The sequence below is a fragment of the Molossus molossus genome, unplaced genomic scaffold, assembly GCF_014108415.1.
Source record: "Molossus molossus isolate mMolMol1 unplaced genomic scaffold, mMolMol1.p scaffold_m16_p_7, whole genome shotgun sequence".
Taxonomy (NCBI): Eukaryota; Metazoa; Chordata; class Mammalia; order Chiroptera; family Molossidae; genus Molossus; species Molossus molossus.
In genome coordinates this window covers 74,671,641-74,699,140 of record NW_023425401.1, presented here as the reverse complement: position 1 = coordinate 74,699,140, position 27,500 = coordinate 74,671,641, and the positions used below count along the sequence as shown (strand labels likewise).

Sequence of the window (27,500 nt, the reverse complement as noted above, 5' to 3'; positions counted from 1 at the left end):
GAAGTGGTGGTGGTGGCGAAAATGGCACCATGTGTTACACTGGTAGAGTGAGACTAGACCTCAGGTCAGCAACCTCAGTACTTGGGTTCTGACTAAGAAAGAATTCAGAGCCAAGACTCAAATTATAAGCAAATGTTTATTTAGAAAGTCACAGAGGTAGAAGTGAGCCATAGAAGAAATGGGTTCAAGAAACAAGTTACAGAGGCAAAAGAAGGGTCCTTGGAGAAAGAAAGGTAGAAACAATGTGCCTTGGTGGGGGGGCGAGGAAGGGGAGAGGAAAGGCACAGACAGACATGTTCCCAGAAGAGAAAGCATGCTGGCTCCTTCTTCCTAACAGCTTTTAAGGGTTGGGATTTTTTTTTTTTTTTCCTTTACTAATTTTAGAGAGAGAGGAAGGGAGAGGGAACAAGAGATAGAAACAGCAATGAGAGAGAACATCAATTGGCCACTTCCTACATGCCCCTGAACTGGGGATTGGGCCCACAACCTGGGCAAGAATCAAACTGGCAACTTCTTGGTGCATGGGTCAGTGCTCAACCACTGAGCCACACCAGGTGGGTTAAGGGTTGAAATTTTAGAGGAGGTCCCAGGGGAGGATCTCAATAGAATATTCAAAAGCTTTCTAGGTGTGTCTTTTCAGGGTTGTAGTCTCCACATGTTAGCATAGGTAGCTAGTTATTAATAAAGGAAGGGAGCAAAGGAAATCAGACATTATTAACTATAATCAACTAGGAAGCCTATTTAACCAGGAAACTACAGCTTCACAGCGTTGCCCCACAAAGGAGACTAATGCCCCTCCCTCCCCCATATAGGAATGAAGGACAGGCTTTTTAATTTCCCTGGTGCATTCGCCCAGACTGTGGGGATAGGTAAGCACATACACAATAGGAGCCAAGATGGCAACCACAGAGGCTAGTCTAGCATGGAAAAGGATTGGTTTGAATAAAAGACACAACCCTGAAGATCCAAAAAATAAATTAGTTAGGGGATGGGCCCATCCAAAGCTGTGAAAGCTTAGGCAGTTAATTAGTTAGTTTGAAAATGTGCCTGGTCCTTCCCAAACCCAAGATAATATAATCCCAGTTTAACGAAGTTTACACCCCTCCTCTCTTCTCTCTCTCTCTCTCTCTCTCTCTCTCTCTCTCTCTCTCTCTTGCACAGTAATACATGATTGCTCCATTCACTCATGCATTTCATAGCAGCCATATGAGTCTAGCAGATGCCAGTAGGCTCCTAAGGACCAAGCTTTACTATGGCACAGAATCTGTGGACATTGTCCCTGTTTCTGGCCCTGATGAATAAAAGATTGGACTTTTTCCATGGCAGGATGGATGGAGATGGGACATTGGAACCTAGGGACTACCTTCTATTTCCTCCTATATAAATCTTATCGTACCACCACCCTCCAACATGTGGCTTTCTTAAAATGCTTTCCTTGAGACTCCATGAAAGAACATAACTTTCACTGGCAAGGCATTGATAGGTAGGTGTCAGGGCACCAGGTTATTTATCAATGCAGCTGGTCCTGACGTCAGCCATGGTATCACTTGCCTAGTTTTGCTGCTTTTCTGGGCCTAGAGCTGAAACACAACTGAGGCCCAGATGTTATCCATAGGGGTTAATATTTAAGGGAATGGTAAAGCAAAGACCTGAATGGGAGTCACATGAGGCCACTCTTTGGCCCCTTGTTTCTCCTCCAAAGGGATCTACTGCATGATTAGTGACATGCCAGGAAAGGAAAGATCAGAGGAGAGCCCAAATCACATAATCAGCAGTAGAAAAGTTCAGGGGGTCTAAACTGCATGATCAGTGATATGAAAGATCAGGGGGCCTAAACCACTTTGACAAGTGATATACTAGGGGAGGAAAGGTTACCCTGGGTGCAAGATCCTTGTTTTCTCCATTGCTAGGCATGTGGGGCTTTCCACCCTGGTGACTTTCTATACCTGGCCCACCATCCTTGCTCTGATCATAACTGCTTACCACAGAAGTACTTGTGTTAATGAAAAATAATAAAACAGATAGTCGAGGAAGCCATTTCTGGGTGATGGTTCCTGTAACTAGTCTCATATCTTGCATGCATGGGCAAAGAATACTGAAATTTGCCGAAAGGTTCTACTATATAAAGCTATGATCAGTTCTAATCTCTCAATTCTAAGAATAGGTTACTCTCATAGGTTGTAGACTACGGGAAGTAGCTTTTGTAAGACCACTATTGCACTTAGTAGGGTAAATCATAAAATTCTATTGTAGTCAATATAAATAAAAACTCAAGAAGAGAGTCTGTTATTGATATTTAATGAAACCAAAGTTATTGTGCTATGTTTTATATGTATAAAAAGTTGCATTAAATCCACAGCACTGCACCACTGATGTAAGGAAAACCAATATAGTCTTAAATCTCCAAGGTACTATTTATTGCCCTGCATGAGAAATTACTAAATAAAATTGAAATCTTTGAAAAAACTGTTATTTATTAAAGCATAATTTATAAATTCAAGAAGTAAACCATCTAATATATGCATATGACTTATTTTTAGATACTATTTTATGCAATAAATAAACTAATAAAAGATTACACAACTGATTAAAATACTCAAAAGGAGCTATTAGGAAAATGCATAACACAGAGGTAGGTGGGAGGTAGGGGTGTGTGTGTGTGTGTGTTTGTGTGTGTGTGTGTACAGATGATTTCAGAATAGTAAAAGCCTGAAATCATAAAAACTGTTTTTGAAGATCATTTTAAAGACAAAACAAACTATTTTGACTAAAGTATCTACTAAAAGAATCAACTACTTTGACTAAATGTTTCACTGAACTAGCCTATAGTTTCAGTAAAATGATTGATGAACCAACTGGTTATTATGATTAACAGGTAGACATGTAAAGAATTTTAAACATTTATTAAATATAATGTTAATATTCCAAAAGCGCTCTCTAAAATATACAAATAAAATCTTCTAATAAGATTATTTGTCAAAGTTCATATTTACTTAATGACTTTTATGTTTTTAAATGACATTATGATTTAAAAATCATTTTGAGTTGAATTTATAATTTTAGATTTTCTAGGTTTAGTCTGGGATTCAGAACATTTTCGTGAATGGAAAACTCTAAGTTCTGAAATAATTAGAAAAAAAATTATTAAGGTTAATATAATAGCACCCTTTTTAATTAGGTCTCATATATTAGCTCCCACTCCAAGACATTTCATGCTGACTTTGTCTGTGCTTCCCTCTTCAACCCTCTGTGTGTTCATAGAACCTGGAATTCCCTTCTGGTCTATGTACTCATGCATATCCTATCTACCATTTAAGGATCAGACCAACTTATATCTTATCTACTTCTAAAGACTTCATTTGACCTGTTCAGCTTACAGTGATCTGCTAATTTGACCCACCAAAAGCATTTTTTCTTGATTATTCTGATACTCAATACCATAGAATCTTTGAATCCTAACACTGTATCAAATATAATTTATTCAATGCTCCTATTCTACAGATTAGAAAGTGACTTTCCAAGTGTTATGAGAAGTACAGGCAGAGCCAGGAGTGGTATACATGTTTCTTGGAACCTTGTTATTCCTGCTATCCCATGTAACCTTAATCATGGGTACTGTACTAAATTCTTTCTAGTGGTGGCTATGTCATGTCTTGCTAACTAGACTATAAACTTCACAGATCAGGAAAGCTATAAACATAGGAAAAACCTAGTAAATACATGTTGATTTAATAAATAATGTTCCATCAAGTCATAAATAGTTTTATTTGCATTAATTTAAAAAAATTATCTCTGGAATTAAGTATTCTTGGAATCCTTTCCATGAGCTTAATTTTTGAACAAGGTATCAGACCTGGGAACAACGTAAACAATATTTCCCTTAAGACTACAGTGTTAGGCTACTATTTACTAAAATAAACTAAAACCAAAGCCAACAATTATTAATGCTCAATTTTTAATAACTGATTGCCATCAAAACAATGTTTAAGAAAGAAATAACAAGTAGTAAGATAACTTTAAGTATCTCATACCTATAAATTAGTGGAATCCTTTTCAATGATCATAAAATTCTATCATGATTATTTCTTTTCTAATAGGTTTTTCAATTTTGAATCTCAAAGAACTCCATGTTTTCCCCTGTCCTGTTGTATACTGATTCAAAAGAAATGGAACACAAAGAAACACATGCCTTCAGTGGGTTGCAGGATGAATGGGAAATTAGTCACTTCTGAGGCCATTAGCAGTATCTTTCCCTTCTTGTCCCCATTATAAAATACAAGGGTCATTTAATTTATTTCTAGAAAAAAGTGGACATCTCTACAGTGTTCATTTTTCCAAATTCTTCAAGGTACCATGTATTACATCATTAGAGGATAATTAGATTTTCTTCTAGAAAAAAAAAATGCTCCCCTTCACGAAAGGAAACTCTCTGACAATTCAAATAAAATAAAGGAATCCCTTTAAAGAAAGTCCCTCTGTACTGAATGCTCAACTGTTCTTCCTTATGTATCCTCTTTTCTAGTAGAATAATATAAAGGTTTTAATTACCAGGGTGTGATTTAACACAGTAAGTTTTATATATGTAATATTTTGATTAACTTGTAAGTATAGTGAAAATAATACTGAATAGTTTAGGTACTTTATAATCTTCAGTCATGCAGTTAAGTGGTTAATAATATATTGTTTAAAAATATAGTGGGCTTTGAGGATAAAATGCTTGGGTTTAAATCCTGGCTCCTTTACTTTTTGCTATGTGACATAGGGAAAGTTACTTAATGTCTCTGTACCTCTGTTTCTGTTCTCTTAAAGCAGGAATAATAAAGTACCTACTTTATACAGTTGTTATGAAGATTAAATGATTGTTTACATATGTAACCACTTGAAACTGTGCCTGCATCATAAGTGATCAATAAATGTTAAATACAGTCATGATGTAATCATAACCTTAAATCCTTTATAGAAGAAGGTATGGTATAAATACATGAATTAATGTTTAAATATTGTACAAACTTAATTAGCTCTAAAATATTTTAGCCCTTCTCCCAGAGAAATTTTTATTACTATATTAGAAAGTCATAAAATAAAGATATATGTGCCCTTCATGTCAGATGCCAGTTATTGGGGTTATTAAACTAATGACAAGCTATACTTTCTTGAAAGTACATTTAAGGTAATAAAATAAAAAAAAAAATAACACAACATAATATTATAATTATTCCAAAGAATTGTTTATTAACCCATTCCTGAAAACTAAAACACTAAGCCAAAAGCCCAGGTCATGTCTCAGATCATTTTTAGATCAACAGAGAAAAGTAAATTTCAAAGTAGAATGGTCATCATTGAAATGTTCTGTATAGAGTCACTACACTTATTATCCTCGGCTATCAACCCCAGACCTCATTATTAGCTTGTCATTAAAATCATTAGCATACATGCATTGAATGGCCCAGGCCTACATCATATCTGCTATGCACATTAGGCATATGAAGTATAATAATATATTTTATGTTGGAGAAACCTGAACTAGATTAACTCAAAGTAGACTAAAAAAGGGACATTTTAAAAGACATAGTAATAGATATAAGCCTGTTAGATAATACACTTTTCTGCCAAAATTTCCTTTATGGCATGGACTGAGTCAAGTAATGACATAACGAGCATCAATCCCACTTAGCAGAAAAAACCAAAAGCCAATAACAATACCATTATCTCCTATTGCCAATTATTAATTTAACTAAAGTTTACTGTGTACCTTCTATGTATAAAGTACTATACTCAAATAACTACAAGATTGCCTACCAGAAATATACCAAGAGAAGTAGCAATTAAGCAATACTGGAAGAGTTAATAACTGGGAGATTGTCTCTGAGAAGAATCCCAATAGATATCAAAGATAGTAAAGTAGGAGCAAGTTTTGATGGAAAAAAAAAAGAAATTGTTGACTATACAGATTATAAAACTCTGGGTTTGAAGAAGATCTATTCTAGATGGTTTGGATATTCATTGTGCCATTTTACCCCTACGGACTTGAATGATTAAGATTCAATTGTAGTCCTTAAAAGAACCTCTAATAATAAGTAAAGTAGAAACTACTATAAACAAATAGAATCAGTTGTTTCCAGGAGTAAAACAGATGATAACATTTAAAACATTGAGGACTTAGTAGTTTTTGTTTAAAAAATATGAACAAAAGAAGGGGGAAAAAAAACTAGTGGAGTTACTGATATATTTATTGTCTCATTTGTGAGATCTTGAATAAAGGATTATAAGTAGACTTAGTTTTAATATATCTTAAGGAACAAGTCTATGAAGTTTGAATTAGATACTATTCCCAGCCATTCATTTATTTATTGAGCACCTAATATATACCAGGCAACTGTATTATTACAGAAAGGCACACATAGAAGGTAAACATGTTTCCCTTAATAGTACTTTAGTAGTTCTTCTAAATCTGATAAAATGTATCATATTCCTTTAAATCAGCGGTTCTCAATCTGTGGGTCGTGACCCCTTTCATGGTCGAACGACCCTTTCACGGGGTCACCTTAAAAGATAACAGTAGCAGAAGTACAGTTATGAAGTAACAACGAAAATAATTTTATGGTTGGGGGTCACCACAACATGAGGAACTAACTGTATTAAAGGGTCGCGACATTAAGAAGGTTGAGAACCACTGCTTTAAGTGGATTCGAAAATAATTTTATCTTTAAAGCAAATTATCCATTTGGTAAATGATGGACAGCCTTTCAAACTAGAATCCAGAAATTAATTTCAAGCTGTATAACAATTGTTCTGCCCTTGAAACTAAAGATTTATAATTCAACTATTCCTTTTAATCCACTACTTACTATTTACTATGGAAAAGCAGTGATATACATGTCCTGCTTAAAGAAGGCATAGCACCTCCTAATTTGATATAGTTTACACTTGGGAGAATTAGAAAGCTATCTGTAACTTCTTTGGGTAATTGTATAGAAAGTATTTAGTGATGGAGAGTAACTGTCTGTTACTATTTTCTGACATAAAGGTTCAAAGTCAGTGATTTCTAGAAGGAAAAAATTTAATTATGAATAAAATATATTTTTTACTTCTCATTAGAAGTGAAAAAAATTCAATAGATATTATGTGCTGAGCTAGGATCTGTGGAAATTGAAAATTGGTTCCCGTTCTCATAGTTTTCAGTCTAATAGAGAAAGACAACTTTGATACCAGGTAGAACATGATCCACACCATAGTAAATAAAGTGTGATGAAAGAAAGGGGATAAATTCTGGCAATGTAATCAGTCACAGCTCTCTGAAGGAGGGGGTCCTCACTTCAGGTAGATATTTAAATAATATATGAAAATGCTCATTATGCAGAGTTGAGGAAAAGTGCATCTGGCCCTGGCTGGTGTAGCTTTGTGGTTACAGCATAATCCAGAGCACTGAAGGGTCACGGGTTCAGTTCCTGGTCAGGGCACATACCTAGGTTGCAGGTTTGATTGAGGAGTGTGCAGGAGGCAATCAATGTTTCTCTCTCATATTGATATTTATCTGTTTCTGTCCCTCTTTCCTTTCCTTCCTCTGTCTCTAGAATTAATAAAAGAAACATATCATCGGGTGAGGATTTAAAAAGGGGGGACATTTTGAGTGGAATGGGGAAAATGAAGAATCTTAGATGTGTTGTGGGAACCCCGGCAGTGTGTAGAGGCCACAGGGAAAGGAGGGTTAGTAATAAAGACATGTTAGAAACTAGGAGAAAAAGGTCAGACAGTGAAGTGACTTTGAATGGCATTTTATGGACTTAAAATTTATTCTTTTCCTGCTGAAGGGACTATTGATAGATTTTGAACATGGCAGTGTAAAGATAGAAGAGTTTCAGGGGGACTAATTTGCAAAGCGTAGATAGAGTGTAGGCCAAAGGAGGTAGGTTTACCAGTTAGGAACTAACTAAAGTAGTGTAATAAGCTAATAATTGTAAGGACTAAGATGGTAGGACTAGAAACAGGAAAGAGAAGTAAAAATTTAAGCTATAAGTTGTGGAGCAAAGAGGTTTTGCATCTATTGTTCTTAAATTTATATGTATATGAAAGAGTTCCCTTTTATAATCTGCCAAGGTGATAGAAGAGCCTAACCTATGTCAAAAATTATAAAAGTTAAAACAGATGATGACTTTTCATAACTCATATGCAATTTTGAAAAACTTTATATTTGTTGTTCTAATTTTTCAAGGAGGAGGAGAAGCAGATCCCATGAAACTTTGAATACTAGAAAGTAAAAGATGGAAAGATATTGAAAATGAATTTCTCTACAGTCCTTGTTGTGATTAAGATGCTTTTATTAGCAAAAAGATAAAAACCATATGATCATATCAATAGAAGCTGAAAAACCATTTGCCAAAATCCAGCACCTATTTTTTATAAAAACGCTCAGCAATGTGGGAATAGAAGGATCATATCTCAACATAACAAAGGCCATATATGAAAAACCTACAGCTAATAGCCAACATCATACTCAATGGGCAAACATTAAAAGCATTTCCCTTAAGAACAGAAACAAGAGAAGGATGCCCACTTTCACCACTCTTATTTAACATAGTACTAGAAGTCTTAGCCACAGCAATTAGATATGAAGAAAAAATAGAAGGGATCGAAATTGGAAAGAAGGAAGTGAAACTGTCATTATTCACAGATGACATGATATTAGATATAGAAAACCCTAAAAACTCCATCAAAAATCTACTAGACTTAATAAATGAATTTGGCAAAGTAGCAAGATAAAAAATTAATGTCAAGAAATCAACGGCATTCTTATACATCTACAATGAACTCACAGAAAGAGAAACTAAAAAGACAATCCCATTTACCATCGTGGCAAAAAACTTAAGATACCTAGAAATAAACTTAACCAAAAAAGTAAAGGACCTCTTCACAGAAAACTACAGTACAATAAAGAAAAAAATGTTTTTAAAAAGGTAGAAGCATATACCTTGTTCATGGATTGGAAGAATTAACATCATTAAAATGTCCATACTACCCAAAGCAATCTATAGATTCAATGCAATCTCCAGCAAAATACCAATGACATACTTCACAGAACTAGAACAAACATTCCAAAAGTTTGTATGGAACCAAAACAGACACCAAATAGCCACAACAATCTTGAAAAAGAAGAACAAAGTAGGAGGGATCACATTATCAGATTTCAGGTTATACTACAAAGCTACTGTAATCAAAACAGCCGGGTATTGGCACAAGAACAGGCAGATAGATCAATGGAACAGAATAGAGAACCCAGAAATGGACCCAAGATAATATGCTCAATTAATATTTGACAAAGGTGGCAAGAGCAAACAGTGGAGTCAAGAGAGTCTCTTCAATAAATGGTGTTGGGAAAATTGGACAGCTACCTGCAAAAAAATGAAGCTAGAGCACCAACTTACAGCATACATGAGAATAAACTCAAAATGGATAAAATACTTAAATGTAACTCGTGAATCCATAAAATCCTAGAAGAAAATGTAGGCAACAAAATCTCAGACATCATACGCAGCAGAATTTTTACTGATACAACACCTAAGGCAAGAGAAACAAAGGAAAAAATGAACACATGGGACTACATCAAACTCAAAAGCTTCTGCACAGCAAAAGAAACAACCATCAAAACAGAAAGGGATCTCATTATATGGGAGACCATAATCGCCAATGATGCATCAGATAAGAGTTAATTTCCAAAATATATAGAGTGTTCATACAACACAACAAATGGAAGACAAAGAACCCAATTAAAAAATGGGCAGAGGACCTAAATAGATACCTCTCCAAAAAGAACATACAAATGGCCAAGAGACCTATGAAGAAATGCTCAACATCCACTAATCATCAGAGAGATCAAATTAAAACAACTATGAGGTATCACCTCACACCTGTCAGAATGGCCACCATCAACAAATCATCAAACAACAAGTGTTGGCGAAGGTGTGGAGAAAAGGAGACTCTAGTACACTGTTGGTGGGAATGCAGACTGGTGCAGTCACTGTGGAAAACAATATGGTGTTACCTCAAAAAGTTAAAATTGAACTGCTATTTGACCCAGCGATCCAACTTCTAGGAATATACCCCAGGAAACCTGAAACACCAATCAGAAAGAATATATGTACCCGTATGTTCATAATAGCACTATTTATAATAGCTAAAATCTGGAAACAACGCAAGTGTCCATCAGTAGATGAGTGGATTAAAAAGCTGTGGTAGCCCTGGCCTGTTTGGCTCAGCGGTTAGAGTGTCGTCCTGTGGTTCAGGGAGACCAGGTTTCGGTTCCTACTAGGGGTGTATACCTCGGTTGCAGTTTGTCCCAGGCCCTGGATAAGTCGTGCAGGTGGCGGCCACTCGGTTTGTACCTTTCACTTCGATGTTTCTCTCTCTCTCTCTCTTCCTCTCTCTCCCTCCCACTCTATCTGAACAAAAAATAAAAAATATGTCCTCGGGTGAGGATAAAAAAGGAAAAAAAAGAAAAAAAAAAAGCTTGGTACATTACATAATGGAATACTATGCAGCTGTAAGAAAGAAAGATCTCTTATCCTTTGAGATGGCATGGAAGGACCTGGAGAGTATTATGCTAAGCAAAACAAGCCAAGCAGAGAAAGACAAATATCACATGATCTCACTTATTTGTGGAATATAATGAACTAAACTAACTGAACAAAATTAACCCAGAGACATGAAGGTGGGGTACAGGCTGACAAGCCTCAGATGAGGGCGTGTTTGTGGGGGAACAGATAAATCACAGAACTTACATGCATGTATGCATGACCAATGAACATAGACAGCAAAGCTGGGGATGTGGTGGGGGAAGGAGAGGGGGGTGTTAATGCGGGAAAAATGAGAAACATCTGTAACAAAGACAAATTAATAAATAAAAAATTTTTTAAAAGATGTTTTTAGTAGCGATGGCCACATTCATAAAGACTTGATCTCTGAAAATTTTATTTATTTTTAATTTTCAGTTTGTCATTTTAAAGAAAAATATGTTTAAAAAGTAAATATAGTGGAAAACAAATATTGTCTTGCCAGTAGATTTGAGTAGCAAAAAAGAGAAGAGGTAAGCCATTTTAAAAGTAGGATATATGCCCTGAGGGTCTTGCTAATAATCCCAAATAAATGGTGATTTCTTTAAATGTATCCTCTTTCCTTATCTTTGCTTAATCTTAGGTTAAAAAATATGATTGCTAATTTTATAAGCAAAAAACAATCAAATATCAATAATTTCATATTGTTTAATCTAAAAGTCTATTTTTTGTTAAGCCCAACTCAAAAGCACAGCCTCCATGAAACCTTTCTGATTCTTGTTCATGCTTATACTTGTCTTTGAAATCATAATTTGGTTACAACTCTCTTCATTTCTTTACTTGGTCTCTCTCATTATTTATATACATATCCATCCCCTTATTGGAATTTTACCTCTTTGTAGATACAGATTATCTACAAATTTTCAGCAGAGTATGTTGCACATAATAGGTACTCAGTAAATGTTTATTCAACTTAAATAAATGGAACTCATCTCTACTTCATTCAATCTGCCAATCCTCTACTAGAAGGAAATGCAGAGTAGTAGTTGATCTTTATACTGTAGTTCAATCTCAGTTTTACAGCCTGCCTTCAGTACTAAAACACAAACAGAGGAATAGCTGCATTAATAATCTGATTTGTTGTCTTAAAAAAACTGTATTGCTTCTTTAGTTGTGAAACTTATAAGTACCCAAGGCATCCCGTGGAGAAGAAATATTTTTTTAAAATATGTTTTTATTGATTTTTTTAGAGAGAGGAACAGAGAGAGAGATAGAAACATGGACCGGCATGCCCCTCACTGGGGATTGAGCCTGCAACCTGGGCATGTGCCCTGGCCAGGAATTGAACTGGGACCTCTCAGTTAGTGGGAGGACACTCAATCAACAGCCACACCAGAGGGGCAAGGCAGAAGAAATCCAAATGTTTGCCTATATCCTGAAGCAAAGAGTCAAATTATAATGGGGAAGTTTATCTTTTTACACTGTGGTCACACTGTGTATTTTCTAGAGGAATGTAAAATGTATTCATATTCTTCTTGTTCAAGACTAAGTAAAAGGTACTATAGATTGTTCCTATATTTCTTTAGAATAAGAAAGTACTATGAATAAAGTTCTATTAATCTAAGATGTTCAAAAATAATTTGTCAATAGACATTAGATCACAGAGTTATAACAGTGTTTCCTTATTTAGATGTTATTAAATGTAGTGATTAAACTATATAATGTTATCATTTATTAGAAACTCAGTAGCACAATATAAATTTGATTGGCCTTTCAGAAATGCAGTATTTATTAATAACATAAAACTAATGATAAAATGTTATCTTAAATGTGATAAATATGAACAAGTGCTGCAAGGAAAAGTTTACAATTAATTGTTTATATCTACAACATGGGCTACTTTAGACAATATAAAGTCAATTTCATCAAATATTTACAAGTCAAGGCTAAATGTAAGATTAAAGTTGTTTTTGCGTGATTACTCATTATAGGAGAGCCCTTATACCTTTTCTTCGGATAAACCTAGTTATTTGAGAAAATGTTAATACATTTAATATAATGTACCACTGAAAAGGAGTAATAAACATGATTTTAGGAAGAGGTATCTTTTTGAAAAATTTTATCATTATTATTATTATTAATTAACTTATTTTTGTTACACATGTTTCTTCTTTTTGCCCCCAGATACCCTCCTCTCTATCCCACCCCTGACCCCAAGTATTGTTGTCTATGTCCATTGGTTATGCATGCATGCATATAAGTTCTTTGGTTTATCTCATCCCTCACCCCCGTCTCTCTCCTCTGAAGTTTGTCAGTCTGAACCGTACTCCTTTCTATGTCTCTGGGTCTGTTTATCAATTTTTTCTGTTCATTATATTCTACAAATAAGTGAGATCATGTGGTATTTGTCTTTCTCTGATTGGCTTGTTTCGCTTAGCATAATACTGTCCAGATCATTCCATGTCATCCCAATCTTTTAAAAATTCTGTAAGAACAATTTTTAACCTTTTCCCCTGCCCTACCATGCCTGAAAGGATATCACATTACTTGTTGGATAATAGTCAAAAACCTATCCTCAGAAATAGGTTCTAATTGCACAATTTTACTCTAGAAACTAATTTTATTTGACCAAATATAATAATCTTTTTCCAGTAAAATAAGCTTATATAAACAGTACTTCAAGAAACATATTAAATGCATTGAAAAAATGTGCATCTATTTCCCACTCAATACAGATTTGTTCAAGTCCTTGATTTTAAAGTTTCTTGATCCTTTTACTAAATTTATTTTCAATATCTTTAACTTACATGGGGTATATTGTTTAACTCTAATAGAAAATCTTTATAATAAAACTAATTCTTCTGTATCTTATTTATTATGTTCTACGTGTTGGTCAACAACATTAAAAAATATCAGAATAGACTGAGTTTTGCTATAGTTAATGCTATTCATTAATTTCCATATGTTTTGACTATTTTACAAAATACCATCAAAGTTTTCTAATTAAAAGGTACTACTCAGATAAGTTTTTCTTTTAACTCTCTATATTATCTATCAAGTATTTGGCATGGAGCTATTGAATTAATAATGATAACTATTAGTATGTAAGCATTTAAAAATCAAAGCATATGATTAGCACTTAATCAATTGTATTTGCATTTGCATAAATGTTCATTTAAAAATAATTTGCTAATTGTAGAATCCTCATGCTTACTGCATAAATGCCTGTTTTGAAAAAGTAAAATAAATTCCAAAATACACAGACTGTTTTTTTAATATGAAAGATTTAGTTTCATAAGGTGCAATGATTAGTTTTGATAGTTAATTTTGAAAAACTAATGTTTATTGACTAATATCTTAAAATATGTAATCACATCAAACAAAATTTTTAAAGTAATTTTTTTTCAAAAGAGAAGTTTCATAGGAAAACTGGTAAAATTTAGAAAGCAAATTAAAAATGGAGATTGTGAAGATTCAATTTTACTCATTTCCTTCTAGTATAGACACAAAAGAAAGATACAATTACATTTGGAATTTAATGGTAGATTTATAAAAATTGAAAGTTCTGTTATCCCCGTTTATAATTCAGATTGAAACGAGAACAATTCATGCTTAAACATTTGTAATTTTCAGGGGTAAGTATTTTAGTTTATTATATCACAGACATAAGCTAAGAATGAAACTAAAAAATTTACTTTTAAAATAAGACATTTTGTAGTACTTTTTAAAATGATATAATCTTAGGCTAATGAGTAATTAAATAACTAAAGTTATTTAGACAATCATAAAAATTATTTAATTTTATTAAGCTGTTTATTTGTTTAAAATAATAATCCTGATTTCTTCCAATAAATTCTAGAATTGATATTCTGAATTTAAGCACATATTAGAGAAATATTTAATTCTCTTATTTATAGAAATGAATAAGAAGGCCTATGTTTAAAAACAACTAGAAATGATAAAGTAGCTATTAATTTATCAATTAAGAAATTATAAAACAGCCTGTCCGGTGTGGCTCAGTGGATTGAGCGTCATCTCATGGACTGAGAGGTCCTGGATCTACTCCTGGTCAGGTCACATGCCCAGGTTGAGGGCTAGATACCCATTGGGGGGCATGCAGATGGCAACCAATGCATGTTTCTCTCTCTTATATCGATGTTTCTATCTCTCTCTCCCTTCCTTTCTCTCTAACAAATTAATAAAAAATATTAAAAAGAGAAAGAAAGAAATTATAAAACAGATGTTTACTTGTATGGCTCAACATTTTCCAATTTATTACTTTATTGAAAGGGGTGGTGGGGGATAGATAAACCACAGAACTTATATGCATGTATGCATGAACAATGAACATGGACAACAAAGCTGGGGACAGGGTGGGGAGGGAGGGAGAGGGGAGAATTAGTGGGTGGAAAAGTAGAAACATCTGTAACAATAATTAATTAATTAATTAAAAAATAAAGATTGTTTTCACTTTTGTAAATTAAAATACCATTTACCACAAAAATTCTTGCTTTGAATGAATTGACCTTTGTTTTGATTTGCAATAGTTTGCATATTACTGCCATTAGGGCAGTAATCAGAACCACCACTCCAGTTTAACAGATAAAAATTGGGTTTATCTCTTAATGAAAAAGAAAATATTTCTCCTCCCAGAAATGCACAGCCATTTTTTTTTTTTTAATCCTTCAACCGAGGACATTTTTGTATTTATCTTCAGATAGAGCAGGAGGGAGAGGGGGGAAGAGAGAGAGAGAGAAACATGGATGTAAGAGAGACACTCAATTGGTTGCCACCTACACAACCCCAACTGGGGAAGGGACAAACTGCAATCAAGGTATGTGCCCTTAGAAGGAACTGAACCTGAGACTCTCTGGTATCGGGCCAACGCTCTAACCACTGAGTCAAACTGGCCAAGGCTGTGCAGCCATTTTTTTTTTAATCCTTACCCAAGGACATACCCAAGGACATTTTTCCATTTTTTGTTCAGATAGAGTGGGAGGAAGAGAGAGAGAGAGAGAGAGAGAGAGAAACATCGACATGAAAGGGACACATCGAGTGGCTGCCACCCGCACGACCAACCAGAGCTGGGGACAAACTGCAACTGAGGTACGCACCCTTGGCAGGAAATGAACCCGGGTCTCTCTTGACCGCAGGCCGACACTCTAATGGCTGAGCCAAACCAGCCAGGGATGTGCAGCCATTTTTAAAAGAGAGATAGAAAAACTGGAGTGAACAAATGATTACTCGATTCCATATATGCCTTTATAGTTCACTTTCTTCAGAATATGATTAGAAAATGCCCTACTAAATTTTACATACGTTTCATCCTGGCTAAGGATAAACAGCCAAATAAATTTCAATTTTTCTTCTTAAAGTCAGAATAAAACTTTAATCTTAATATGCTTAATACATCTCTTTACTCTCTTATTCTACTTTCTTTAAAAAAGGTAGTCATGTAGTGTTTAATTGCAATGAAATATTCTCTTCTAATATATATTGCCAATCTTAAGGATGTGGTATACAATTCTATCCTATATCCTAGCAGATCTGACTTTGAGCTTGAGTTCCAAAATTTCACTTAAAGACAATATAAATTTTAAGAAATATGACAAAGCTCGGCCGGTGTGGCTCAGTGGTTGAGTGTTGACCCATGCACCAGGAGGTCACTGATTCAATTCTCAGTCAGGGCACATGCCCAGGTTGTGGGGGGCATGCAGGAGGAGGCCAATCAATGTTCTCTCTCATTGATGTTTCTATCTCTCTCTCCCTCCCCTTCCTCTCTCTCTAAAATCAATAAAGAAGAAAAAGTTATAAAAAAAGAAATATAACAAAAAGATAGATTAAGGTTAAAGAAACATAACTTTATAGAGTGAATGTATGATAGTCAGAGGGATATGAGCAGAGCAAGGACAATGGACCTGGTACAGAAGGTCACCAGGGCAGAATGTACCAGGTACCTAGAAACTGGGAAAACAAGGACCTCACCCCCAGGGTAACCTTTCCTTCCCTAGCATATTTCTGGTTATGTTGTTTAAACTCCCTGACTTTTCATATTGTCATGCAGCTTGGACTCTCCCCTCTTCTTTCCTCTCCTGGAATGTCGCTAATCATGAGGCAGATCTGCTTAGAGGAGGGGCAAGGAGCCAAAGAGTGGTCTCATGAGAACCCCATGCAAGATCCTTGCACTACCACTCCCTTAAGCATTAACCCCTAGGGATAATATCTAAGCCTCAGTTGTATTTCATCTCCAGACTCAGAAAAGCAGCAAAACCAGACAAGCAATGCCATAGATAACCTCAGAATCAGCTGTATTGACTAATGACCCCCAGCCCTGGTATCAACCAATCAGTAGAGACTTCAACCCTGAAAGGACACACTTGGAAAGCTGATAAATATTTTACTGAGATTCTTCTGTGGAATCTCCGCTAAATCCCCACTTTTAAAAGCCCTTAGGATGGAGGACCAAGGGTGGCTCTCCCTATAGAGCACACCAACGTTCTTCCCCTCCCTCTTCCCACAGGTGTGTTTTTCTTGCCAAGGGTTCTTTTGTTCCTGTGACTTGTTCCCTGAACCAAGCAGCTCAGTTGGCTCACTTCTTTCAGAGCTCACTTATTCTACCTCTGTAACTTTCTAAATAAACTTTCTCTGATAGTTTGAATCTTGATTCTGAATTCTTTCTTAGCCAGAACTCAAGTATTGAGGTTGTTAAACTGAGGTCCAATCCTCAATAATATTCTGGTGCCAATTTTGCTGCCAACAAATGTGTGTGTGTGTATATGTGTGTGTGTGTGTGTGTATGTTTGTATATATATATATATATTTCTCTAAGATTTCTTCCCCTACCTTCAGCATTTGACACTTATTATGCAACAATGATTAAAGAAATGAAATTTTACATGATTTGAAGGCTAACTTCCAAATGATTTCAAATAGTTTGCCTCAGTGCTGATTAAAAAACATAACAAAATTCTTTAAGATTTCCCATTCTATTTGATTTGTAAAAGTGATAGCTGTCACTCAAATGGCTACAATAAAATAAAAATATAAATGTAATTTCCTTGGTCATTGATGAGTACAGATTGTGCCCAATCTCAGAATCAGAATAGTTGCCTATTGAGATACAATTGGTACCATTCCACTTTGTGTCTCATAAACAGAAACTTTCAACAAACATTTAGCTATGAATCTAGGACCTTTATATTTCTAATCTGTTGGTTAGAGAAATAAAAGAAAGTTAATCACATCTTGACACTGGGCATTAAGTCAGTTTTGCTGCTGCTCTAAAAGTATTTTGATTCATTGAATTTCTGCTTTGTTACTTGAACTAAGTTTTAGTTAGAAATGTCAGGATGGGTATATGGATACACAAAGTCTATGTCCTATTTCTCTCTAATTCCCTCTTTGATAACTTGGGTTCTGGTTCCCTGAAGATTTTGACCTTGACCTCAAAATCCCCTAATTGGGCCCTATGATTGTGGGTAGCCCCAGCCCACCCCCAACCTTACCAGGTGGATCAACCATTTTTCTGGACAGCTGTCTATTTTTTTTTTTTTGCCAAATTGCCCTGAGGAGATACAATGCCTCAACTGCTGGCTCTTGGTGAAAATGACTCCTGGATATCTCTACAGAGATTGTTCTCCACCAGGATTACATATGGTTCATATCATTAGGTCTGTCTAATTTATGAGACTGGCTGCTTTTCTGGAGCTATTACTTTGCTCAAACTAAACCATAGCACTGACTCAATGTTCAATTTTCTCTTGACCTATGCTCGGTTATACTCTGTTAGTTCTAAACATAAGAATGGAATAGGGAGTTAAAATAGTATTTACCTTTCATTCTACATCTAGTGCATTATGTCCTTCTTTGATCTGCTAATTTAACAAAAGGGACCTTAGATTTAATGTTGCAAATATAAATTTATTGATAGTAAGATAACATTGTATAAACAATGATTACTTTTGCTCCTCTCTTTTAAGTGCCCTGCTATTACTCCATTTTTAGTCTTCAAAGAATAGGTTAATGTTAAGCAAACTAAAGAATGTTAGTTTCTACTAGTTATATTAAACTATTTGGTCATCTATTGTTTACATAAATTATTTAATTCTGTCCTAATGAGAAAAACTGCTGATAGAATATAGGAACCCTGAGATAAAATTTTAATGTGTGTTTATTGGTGTCAAAGTATTCTAGTATATTATGATACTTAGGTGACTGATCAATCTCAAATTCTATCATAGTAGTCAAAATGCACTACTTTTAACAGTTATTAGAATATAACATGTGAATTACCTTTATAATATTTGGAAGTGATAGTTGACTTTATATAATCAATATCTTTAGTCAAAAAGTGCCTTTTCTTACCAACTACACATCTACTTCCCAAACTTGATGTCCAAAGCTGAAATAAAAATATATAGGTATGTGAAAACCTTAAATTTTCCCTGGTATAGAAAATAATTAATACTGAATAGCAATATTCATTTTTTAACAATTCACTCAATGGTTTTTGACCCTTAGAGAAATAAAATTTCTAATGCTCAACTAGTGTTAGTGTAAATGAAATGTACCTTTTAACAAAGTATCTTTGTTAGATAGAAAACAGAAGAAATAAGCTAAAATACTATCAGCTAAAAGTTTTCTGACATACTTTGCCTAAATTGTGGGGATTCATATCATGGATGTCAGATATCATTTGTATAGTTCTATAAAAATCCTTCAAGACCCTATAGGAAACCACAAATTTCCACAATTAGCACGGTGGGGATATAACACTTTTCAGCTGAAGGCACTGTACCTCTGGGAGGATCTTTTTATTAAAAGGAAATAGAATGAGTTGTAAGTGCCATATCTGGGGACTGGAATAATGTAAAAAAGAACAGCAGCTACTGAGCCACACTTGTAGCACTTAAAAAACAAAAAAGATCAGACAATGAAGAGCTCACATAATCATAAGTTCTCTACAATCACTTTGGAAAGAGATCTCAAAGCTAACTAGCAAAGTTAATGAAAATGTTTAGAGATTAAATAAAAATGGAATTAAGTCAGAACAAAAATTATGAGGCTCAGAAATGTTAAGAGGGGAAAATAAAGGTGAATTAGAAAAATGGTGAAAATTTGTGAATTAGAAAATCTGTGGAAACATATGTAAAGCAATAAAAATGTTTTTATGTTAAAACTCTATACTGCATCTTAATGATCCAAATATCACCAAAAACAGTACAGGTTTAATAGGATTTAGACAATAAGAGAGAGCATTGCTGAAGTTGTCAGTCACTTTCAACTGCTTTCCTCTGAAATACAGGGCCATTTCAAATGCTTTTGTCCACACAGAGGGATCTAAGAGCTGTAGTAATTTAACATAAAATATCACCAACTGAAGGTGTAGGGTTTGCAATTCTTCATGTGCCTACAAATAGCAATTTAAAATTTAAGGCAGCCAAAGAGAATAGAAGAAAGGTAATATATACTTGAATATTTTCATTATGTTTCATGACAATTCACAGTTTATATTAGATTTTCAATACTGTTTTACAAAGTGGGAGTCTAAAAGTCCCTTTTAACTGTCTCTGGTTGCAAAATATTATTATTGGAATGAAGTTTATTATTGGAATGATAATAGCCACTGACATTCTCAAGAGGCAGAGGATACTGTAAAGATGACTGGGACATGCGATGTACAGAAAGTTCTGGGGCATGTAGAATATGTTAATCAAAAAGATGAATCTCACCTTGGCCAGTTTTTCTCAGTGGTTAGAGCATCAGCCTGTGGACTTAAGGGTCTCAGGGTCGATTCCTGGTCAAAGGCACACACCTGGGTTGCAGGTTTGATCCCCAGCCCTGGCTGGGGTCGTGCGGGAGGCAACCAAGCAGTATGTCTCTCTCACCTCGATGTTTCTCTCTCTCTGTCTACCTCCCTTCCACTCTAAAAAATAAAATAAAATAAAATAAAATAAAATAAAATAAAATAAAATAAAATAAAATAAAATAAAATAAAATAAAATAAAATAAAATAAAATAAAATGAAAAAGGTGAATCTCCATTTCAGTCCTGAAATACTACTGCACTACTAATTTCAGGTGATGTCTCAGCCTTTGACTTTCTTACCCTAAAGTTTTGGCTTCTAAGGACACAAAAATTTTATTTTCTAGTCTTCTATGAATCATATTAACATCTGATTCTACATAGAAGATCACTAACTCTCAAACTTTATATATTTGCTTTAATAAGAGAGGTGAAGAGGATTCAGGAATGAAACAAGAAATTATCTGAAAACGCAACAGTAGGAGACTAATAATCAGGAAGAAAAAGTACATGACAATGGAAGGCTTTATTTATAAAGCCTTCAATACAAAACCAGCTCAGAAAGAGCATTCAATTTGATCCCTAGAAACAAAATTTCAAAATAGAAAAGTGGGAATCTCATTTAACATTTTTACAAGAGAAAAATATGCAAATCTGAGCCAACTTATTGAGAGTGAGAAGAAATCATTGCTAAATAGAAAGGAAACAGCTGAGTTGAACTAAATATGGTGGGTACATCATTAAATTTCTCTTTTTGCCTCATGTTTGGAAAGAGACAAGAAATGGATTTATTTTACTAGAAGTTCACCTTCCAGGACTACTTCTGATGTTTTCTTCTCTTTTCATTCATTTAAGTCTAATACATGGGGAAATAAAGTATGTTTAAATTATTTCTGTCTGAACACACCATTAATCCTAATTCAGGAAGTAATTCTTTTCAGAGGTAACCATTGATATAAAATAGAAATCTAAACTATTTTTATCTATATTCTATAGAACTCTGAAAAGTCAGGTAATCAGGTATATTGGCACTGAGGTGCATAAAGAGATAGTATTATAAATCGTACTGATACTCAACTCAGACTCTTAAAGGAAGTATTTGTTCAGACCATGATGGCTCTAGAACTCTTTCAACAGCAGTACAAAATAAAGATTTTAAAAAAATTATTTATTAAAAAGTCAAAATAAGTTTCACATATATATTATTCCACCTGGCTTTAACTTGTCCTACTTCTTGCTAAAATCCACTTGAACATTCATCTGATTTATGCTGCATTGACCTCATTGTATTTGTTTCTTTTTAAATTCACCTTTAATAAGATAAATAAAATTTAACAAGTCTGGAAGGATAATCATAAATGTGGTGAAAAGGTTTGCCACTTTTACTCACATAAATTTGGACAGTTATAAAATACATATTAACTATATAATTAAAATTAAAAGTAAAATTTAACAAGTGTACATTACCAATATTTAGAAAGATTTCTTTGCTCCCTCATAAAGATGAACACTATATTTATTTATCTCTTCTTCCTAAAATATCTAGTTCCCCCTCTTCTTCAGGGTTCTAATACAATCTTGGATTTTACTCTTGTAGATATTTCTTTGTGAAATCAATCCATTTCAAGCTAAACTGTCACCTTCCACTTAAGTCTTCCTATTCACTATCAGATGGGCATTGAGTGCTTACTTCATATTGTATAATGTGTTAGGGACTTATATACTAAAACATATCTAAAATATAATCTCTGTTAAATTCGGGATATGTGCAAAATGATCATGCACACATGGTCATATACACAGTGAGCTAGTTCCAGATAATGGTACAAGGAGTAAGCCCTTCAGAAGTAGAGTGTGGGTCAGCAAAATTACTTGAAAAAGGATACTAGAAAAATAGAAAAATAGGACTAGGCTCTCAAGGAAAGATGGAATTTGGGTGAGAGAAAGAAGATGAAAAGCAAAAAAGAAAAGGACAGAAAGACAAGTAGTTAAGGCAAAACAAATACACTAGTTTGGCAAAAGCCTTTGTTCAGGGCACTACAAGAATAGAAGTTGGAACGGAAGGAAAGTATTAAATATGGAGCATCAAAATGAAGACTATGGATGATAATTTGGCATCTTTTGTTTTTCAAAGATAATTTATAAGAAGCACTAACCCATAGGTATTCTATTCTTCTAAAGCTTCAAAACATCTTCTCCACTAATCTCAAGAATACTTCTATATTCTAATATATATGGTTTTACCATTTCAGAGTTGAGTGAAAAGACTTAAAAAAATAATAATTTCAGTTTTGTTTTGTCCTGAATCTTAAGGACATCTATGTTACTGGATTCAGCAAATAAATGCTAAACCCATCACTTTCCCTTTTGAGCCTCTCCTCTCTTGTATCCATTATTGCTCTTTGTGAGTTTTAAAGTTGCTATGACTTGTCCTTCTTTTCTTCTTTGTCCCCAATATTCAGTCAGTTGCCTTGTTCTGGTATTTCTTTTTACAGCACTTCTTGTATCAGTTCCTGCTCTTCACTCCCAGTCTTGAACTTAAATCAGATACTACATACTGCAAGAATTACTTCTGCTTCCAATCTCTTTCAACTACACATATCCTACCATACATGAACTATTCAATATATTTTTAGATTATCTAAAGCACAGTTCTGATACTGTGAAACTCAAGCCTTTAACATTAGCAGGCTCCATAATGAGTAAAATAAAAGTCATAACTTGATATTTAAGATATGCCACAGTCTGGTCCCACTTTATATATTCTAAATTCTCTGTTACTTTTTAAACTCTAAATTATTATCAAAACTAATAATCAATGTTTTCTAGGCACATATGAGTTCCTGTTCTAGGTTGATGTTATTTTTTCTTTTTAAATTGTTCATTATCTACAACCTCAGATGACATCATTTTATAAAAAAAAAAATCTCTTATCCCACTGACCCTAGCTGATGGTTACCATAAATTCTGGCCTCATATTGTTTAAACTCACAAACCTTATTTCATAAATTATAAGAAGAGGTGGGAGGAAAAGAGGTATGAGTGTCAAGAAAACAACACAGGTTTATGAAGTACCTAAAAAATGTATTAAAATGGGGAATATTTTAATATTATTTATAGTCTCATTTACAATAGCAATTAGGTATCAAAAGAGGTAATATAAGCCAGTTAATGTGTACACAGCACTATGAGGAACACACAGAGCAATTATTATGCTTCAGGCAGTCATTTCATTTGCCAGTATCCTATGAGGTAGGTATTATTACTTACCTCATTTTCAGCTGAGAAAACTGAGGGAAAATGAATTTTATTCGGCTAATAAATGCTAAATTTGGGATTAGAACTGCTGCAATCTTTCTCTAGAGTCCATATACTGTTGAAACCATCAGGGTTTTCTGTTTCTAGTTTCTAATTGCATCAGCATAACTATCCCCCTCCAAAACAATGATAACAAGTACCATGACTTCATTTCAGGATATATAAGTATGCTATTTAAATGGTTCATAAAAATTCCTTCATTTCTGTTTAATTTTCAAAATACTTTGAAGTGCATTAAATTATATGCAGCCAAATTTTGATTGAGAGAAATAGATAGTATTTTTTCTTTGCCTCATAATGTACATAAAATGCATAACATTTTTTATGTACAAGGATCTAAAAATTCTATCAAGATGAAAATACAAAATACTGAAATAACATTCTATCAACAATATTTGACATCTTATATACAAAAAGTTAATGGTAACAGCAGATACAGATTCAAAGAATGAATGTCAACACAATATTTTGCATGATAATTAAAATTTTTATTATAATTTAGATAAATTAGAAAAAGACAAGATTTGATCATCCTCTAATTTTAATCTTTTCTGAAATCTATTTTCAACAAGCTGAGGGAAACTTTCCTTTTATCTCTTTGAGGAAAATACATATAAATATTTTTACAGGCACTAATTCATATGTGCATAAAATATACAATATATTGACTCAACATTTTTTAATTTTATAAAGCCATAGTAACAGTAAATCTGGCATTAAATACACAATTTTATATATTGTATTAAATATAGTATTTTTTGGTCTGAGATATTCCACAATTATACTGTAGCTAAATTTATAAAATGAAGACCCTAAAATAGTAATTGTCAAATGAAAAATACTACAAATCTAATAATGCCATAATTTAGCCTAATATTTTAGGTTCTAAAAATATAATGTTTAATAACCTATTTTATTGAATCATTGATTTTTTATTTTAATACTAACACATTAAAAATATTTCTTTATACCTATCCTCTATCTATGGTCTGTAACAACAACTATATAGTAAATATTAGCAGCAGGGAGTTGCATCAACAGCTTAAATACTTTTATTATGAATGTCATTTCTCTAAAATAGGTCAGATTTTAAAAGAGGAAAACAAGCCCCAACTCTTATTTGCTCTTTAAAATTTTACTGTTTTACACATTTTATACAGGGAGTGAGCATCAGTATACTTAGGAGAACTGCTGAAAGTACAAGGCATCAGCTACCCTCTGCCTGGCTATAGGATACAGCAAGAATGTAAAACTCTTGTCTAATTTTTCACTTTCCTTGTTTTATTGTACTGCTGCTCTCAAGAACATATATTCACGTTCTTTCTACTTCTGGTTTTATTACTTCTTTTGTATTATTTAATACATCTAAAGACACTTCCAAAAGAAAAATTTTTTCCATTTTGAAAAAGTCATGGTTTGGAACCTGATGAAACACATTAATATTCACAGTGTGTTTTTCAAAAAGGTGATAGAGTAAAAGTGCTATAAGGCCATTATGTACATGATCTTAAAGACATTAGTATGTCAAGTAGAATAAGATATTTAAATAGTAAACAAAAATTATATTTTGTGAAAGGTCAAATGAAAGTAGGCACAAATGAAAGAACCACATTTCTCTTTCACGTCTTTGACTAGATATGTAATTCAAAGATAGGGGAAGACAATATAAAAATGAGAGAAAGTAATATGCTTCCATTAGTAACTTAAAATTGGAAGTATATGACATTTAACTTTAGGAAGTACGTATAGACGTAAGTTATAATTCAATCTAACAACTGGATGGTGTTTACACTTCATTATTCAGATCCTATTTTTTTCCCCCTTGAATTCTATGTTCTCCCAGAGTCAGTACTTTTTAGTAAACAAGAAACTGATATGCTTGGCCTATTGAATGAGGCCAGGCATTTTTAAAACACATTTTTAATACACATTTCTGAAATTCACAATACATTAAATTTTTAATATATCTACTCTCTCTGCTCCATTAAAAAGATGGTAGGGGAAAGATTTTAGAGTAATTAATGATATAGTTAGCTGCTAAATATTAATAGGAATCGCAGTCTTGCATAAAATATAACATATAAACCTTGCCAATACAGACACACCAGTAATTAAAGTTGAATATGTAATTACACTGATTAATATGACAGTCAAAAAGTTACACTTTACTGTTTCTATGTAAACTGTGGGAAATAGTTAAATTTTGTGTTTTATGGTTTATAAAAATGGGCAATATCTTGACCATAGTCCATAAATGGTTTAGAGACCTTTAATAGTAGTAAAAATTATGCCAACTTACTCCATCATATATATTCTTACTGCACCATACAAACCAAACTGTGATAATGACCCATAAGATATAGTCATCTTAGATACTGTTTTACATACAAGAGAATGTTTGCTGTATTAAAAATTTGTAGAGAACTGTTACTACAATAATTATAGGACACTGAAGAGATTCTAAAGATGTCTTAAAATTGATTTAGATACACAAATTCATATCATGAACATAGTGCAATTTAACTCCACTTAAACTTGTATTTTTTACTTATACATCATTCAAAACTTTAGAAGAATACTAAATTTTAGAAGCATATGAATATAAGCTCTTCCTTTTATGGAGTCTGTTAATCACACTTACATATGTGGCTGAGGTGAGCAGCCCGGACTGCTGTTCCCATTGCTGTCAATGTGATCCAGGGAACCATTGAGATCTTCATGGACTGCCTGTAGTAGGCCACTGGATGCATTGTTGATCAGTCCAGGGTTACTGAGCAAAGGTAAACTGCTCTCTGCCAAGGCAGCCTAGTGAAATGAAGAGGGTGTAAAACAACTTTTGAAATGCTGTTTAAAATAATTTTTAAAACATAAATTTTATTTTAAGGAGTTTGAATCATGATGTGGATATTTTAGAAGCATTTAAATAAAATGTACAGGAAGGACACAATTTCTAATTGGCAACTTGTGGCAGAGATACCAAGGAAATTGAGTGTTATGTGAAATATAAAGGAATAGTTCTCCCAGAAAACTTTTTTTACTCATGTTTCAGCCTTCCACATAATAAAATGCTGTATTCTCGTGTGTAGTGAGAAACTCTGAGATAATATAAGCAGTTGCTTTGCTTTTTAAAAATGACCAAAACTTAACTCAAAATAAAGAAGTCCTGGCATTTACCTCTTTTGCATAAAAATTATATATTATAATTAAACTTTAAAGTTTTTGCCACAAGCACCATGTTCCCCAACACTATGATGTGAAATCATTTATGACAGCCTGGATAAATATTAATGCATAGTCACATGCATTTGCAAAAGCTTCCATCAATCTAGCATATGCAGGAAAACCGAGTATTCCAGATTTTGCCACAGGGTGTCCTTCTTGCTTCTTCACATCAAAAGTATCTTGAATTAGAATCAGTGTTTTCTATAGTACTAAGTACTACAACATACATAGATGATAAACCAACTATTAAGAACAATCACAATCCCACCTAAAAACAAAGCCATGACAAAAAAACAACATTCAAATACAAAGATAATGAAAAGGTACACTTGATGATATTACCTGCAAACTAGCATTAAGAGCTGCTCCATAGCCTAAACTGGTAGGTATATTTTTTACTAAGGTTGGGCTTCTGGAAGAAAAAAATATAAAGATGATTTATAAGAAAAAATAGAAAATATCTAGATATCAATAATCTTAGCTAGTAAGCTATGTTCTGGCCTTTTCCTCACACTCATAGTCCAGAGGGGAATGGATCTAAAGCCAAAGAAATGAGATAATATAGTTTAATTATATAATTCTCTCTATATTATATATTGACTTGGTCCA

At 33.6% G+C, this 27,500-nt stretch overlaps 1 protein-coding gene across 5 annotated transcripts in view; it reads right to left on the bottom strand.

Moving 5' to 3' along the window:
• FOXP2 (forkhead box P2) overlaps positions 1-27,500 on the bottom strand; it is a 355,837-nt gene that overhangs the window by 4,003 nt on the left and 324,334 nt on the right. For all 5 annotated transcript variants that reach the window (XM_036246291.1, XM_036246293.1, XM_036246295.1 and 2 more), the window contains 2 exons: positions 27,234-27,303; positions 26,311-26,474 (listed from right to left, as the gene is read on the bottom strand). In XM_036246291.1, coding sequence (XP_036102184.1) covers positions 26,311-26,474; positions 27,234-27,303 — 234 coding nt within the window. The remainder of the gene's footprint in view (positions 1-26,310; positions 26,475-27,233; positions 27,304-27,500) is intronic.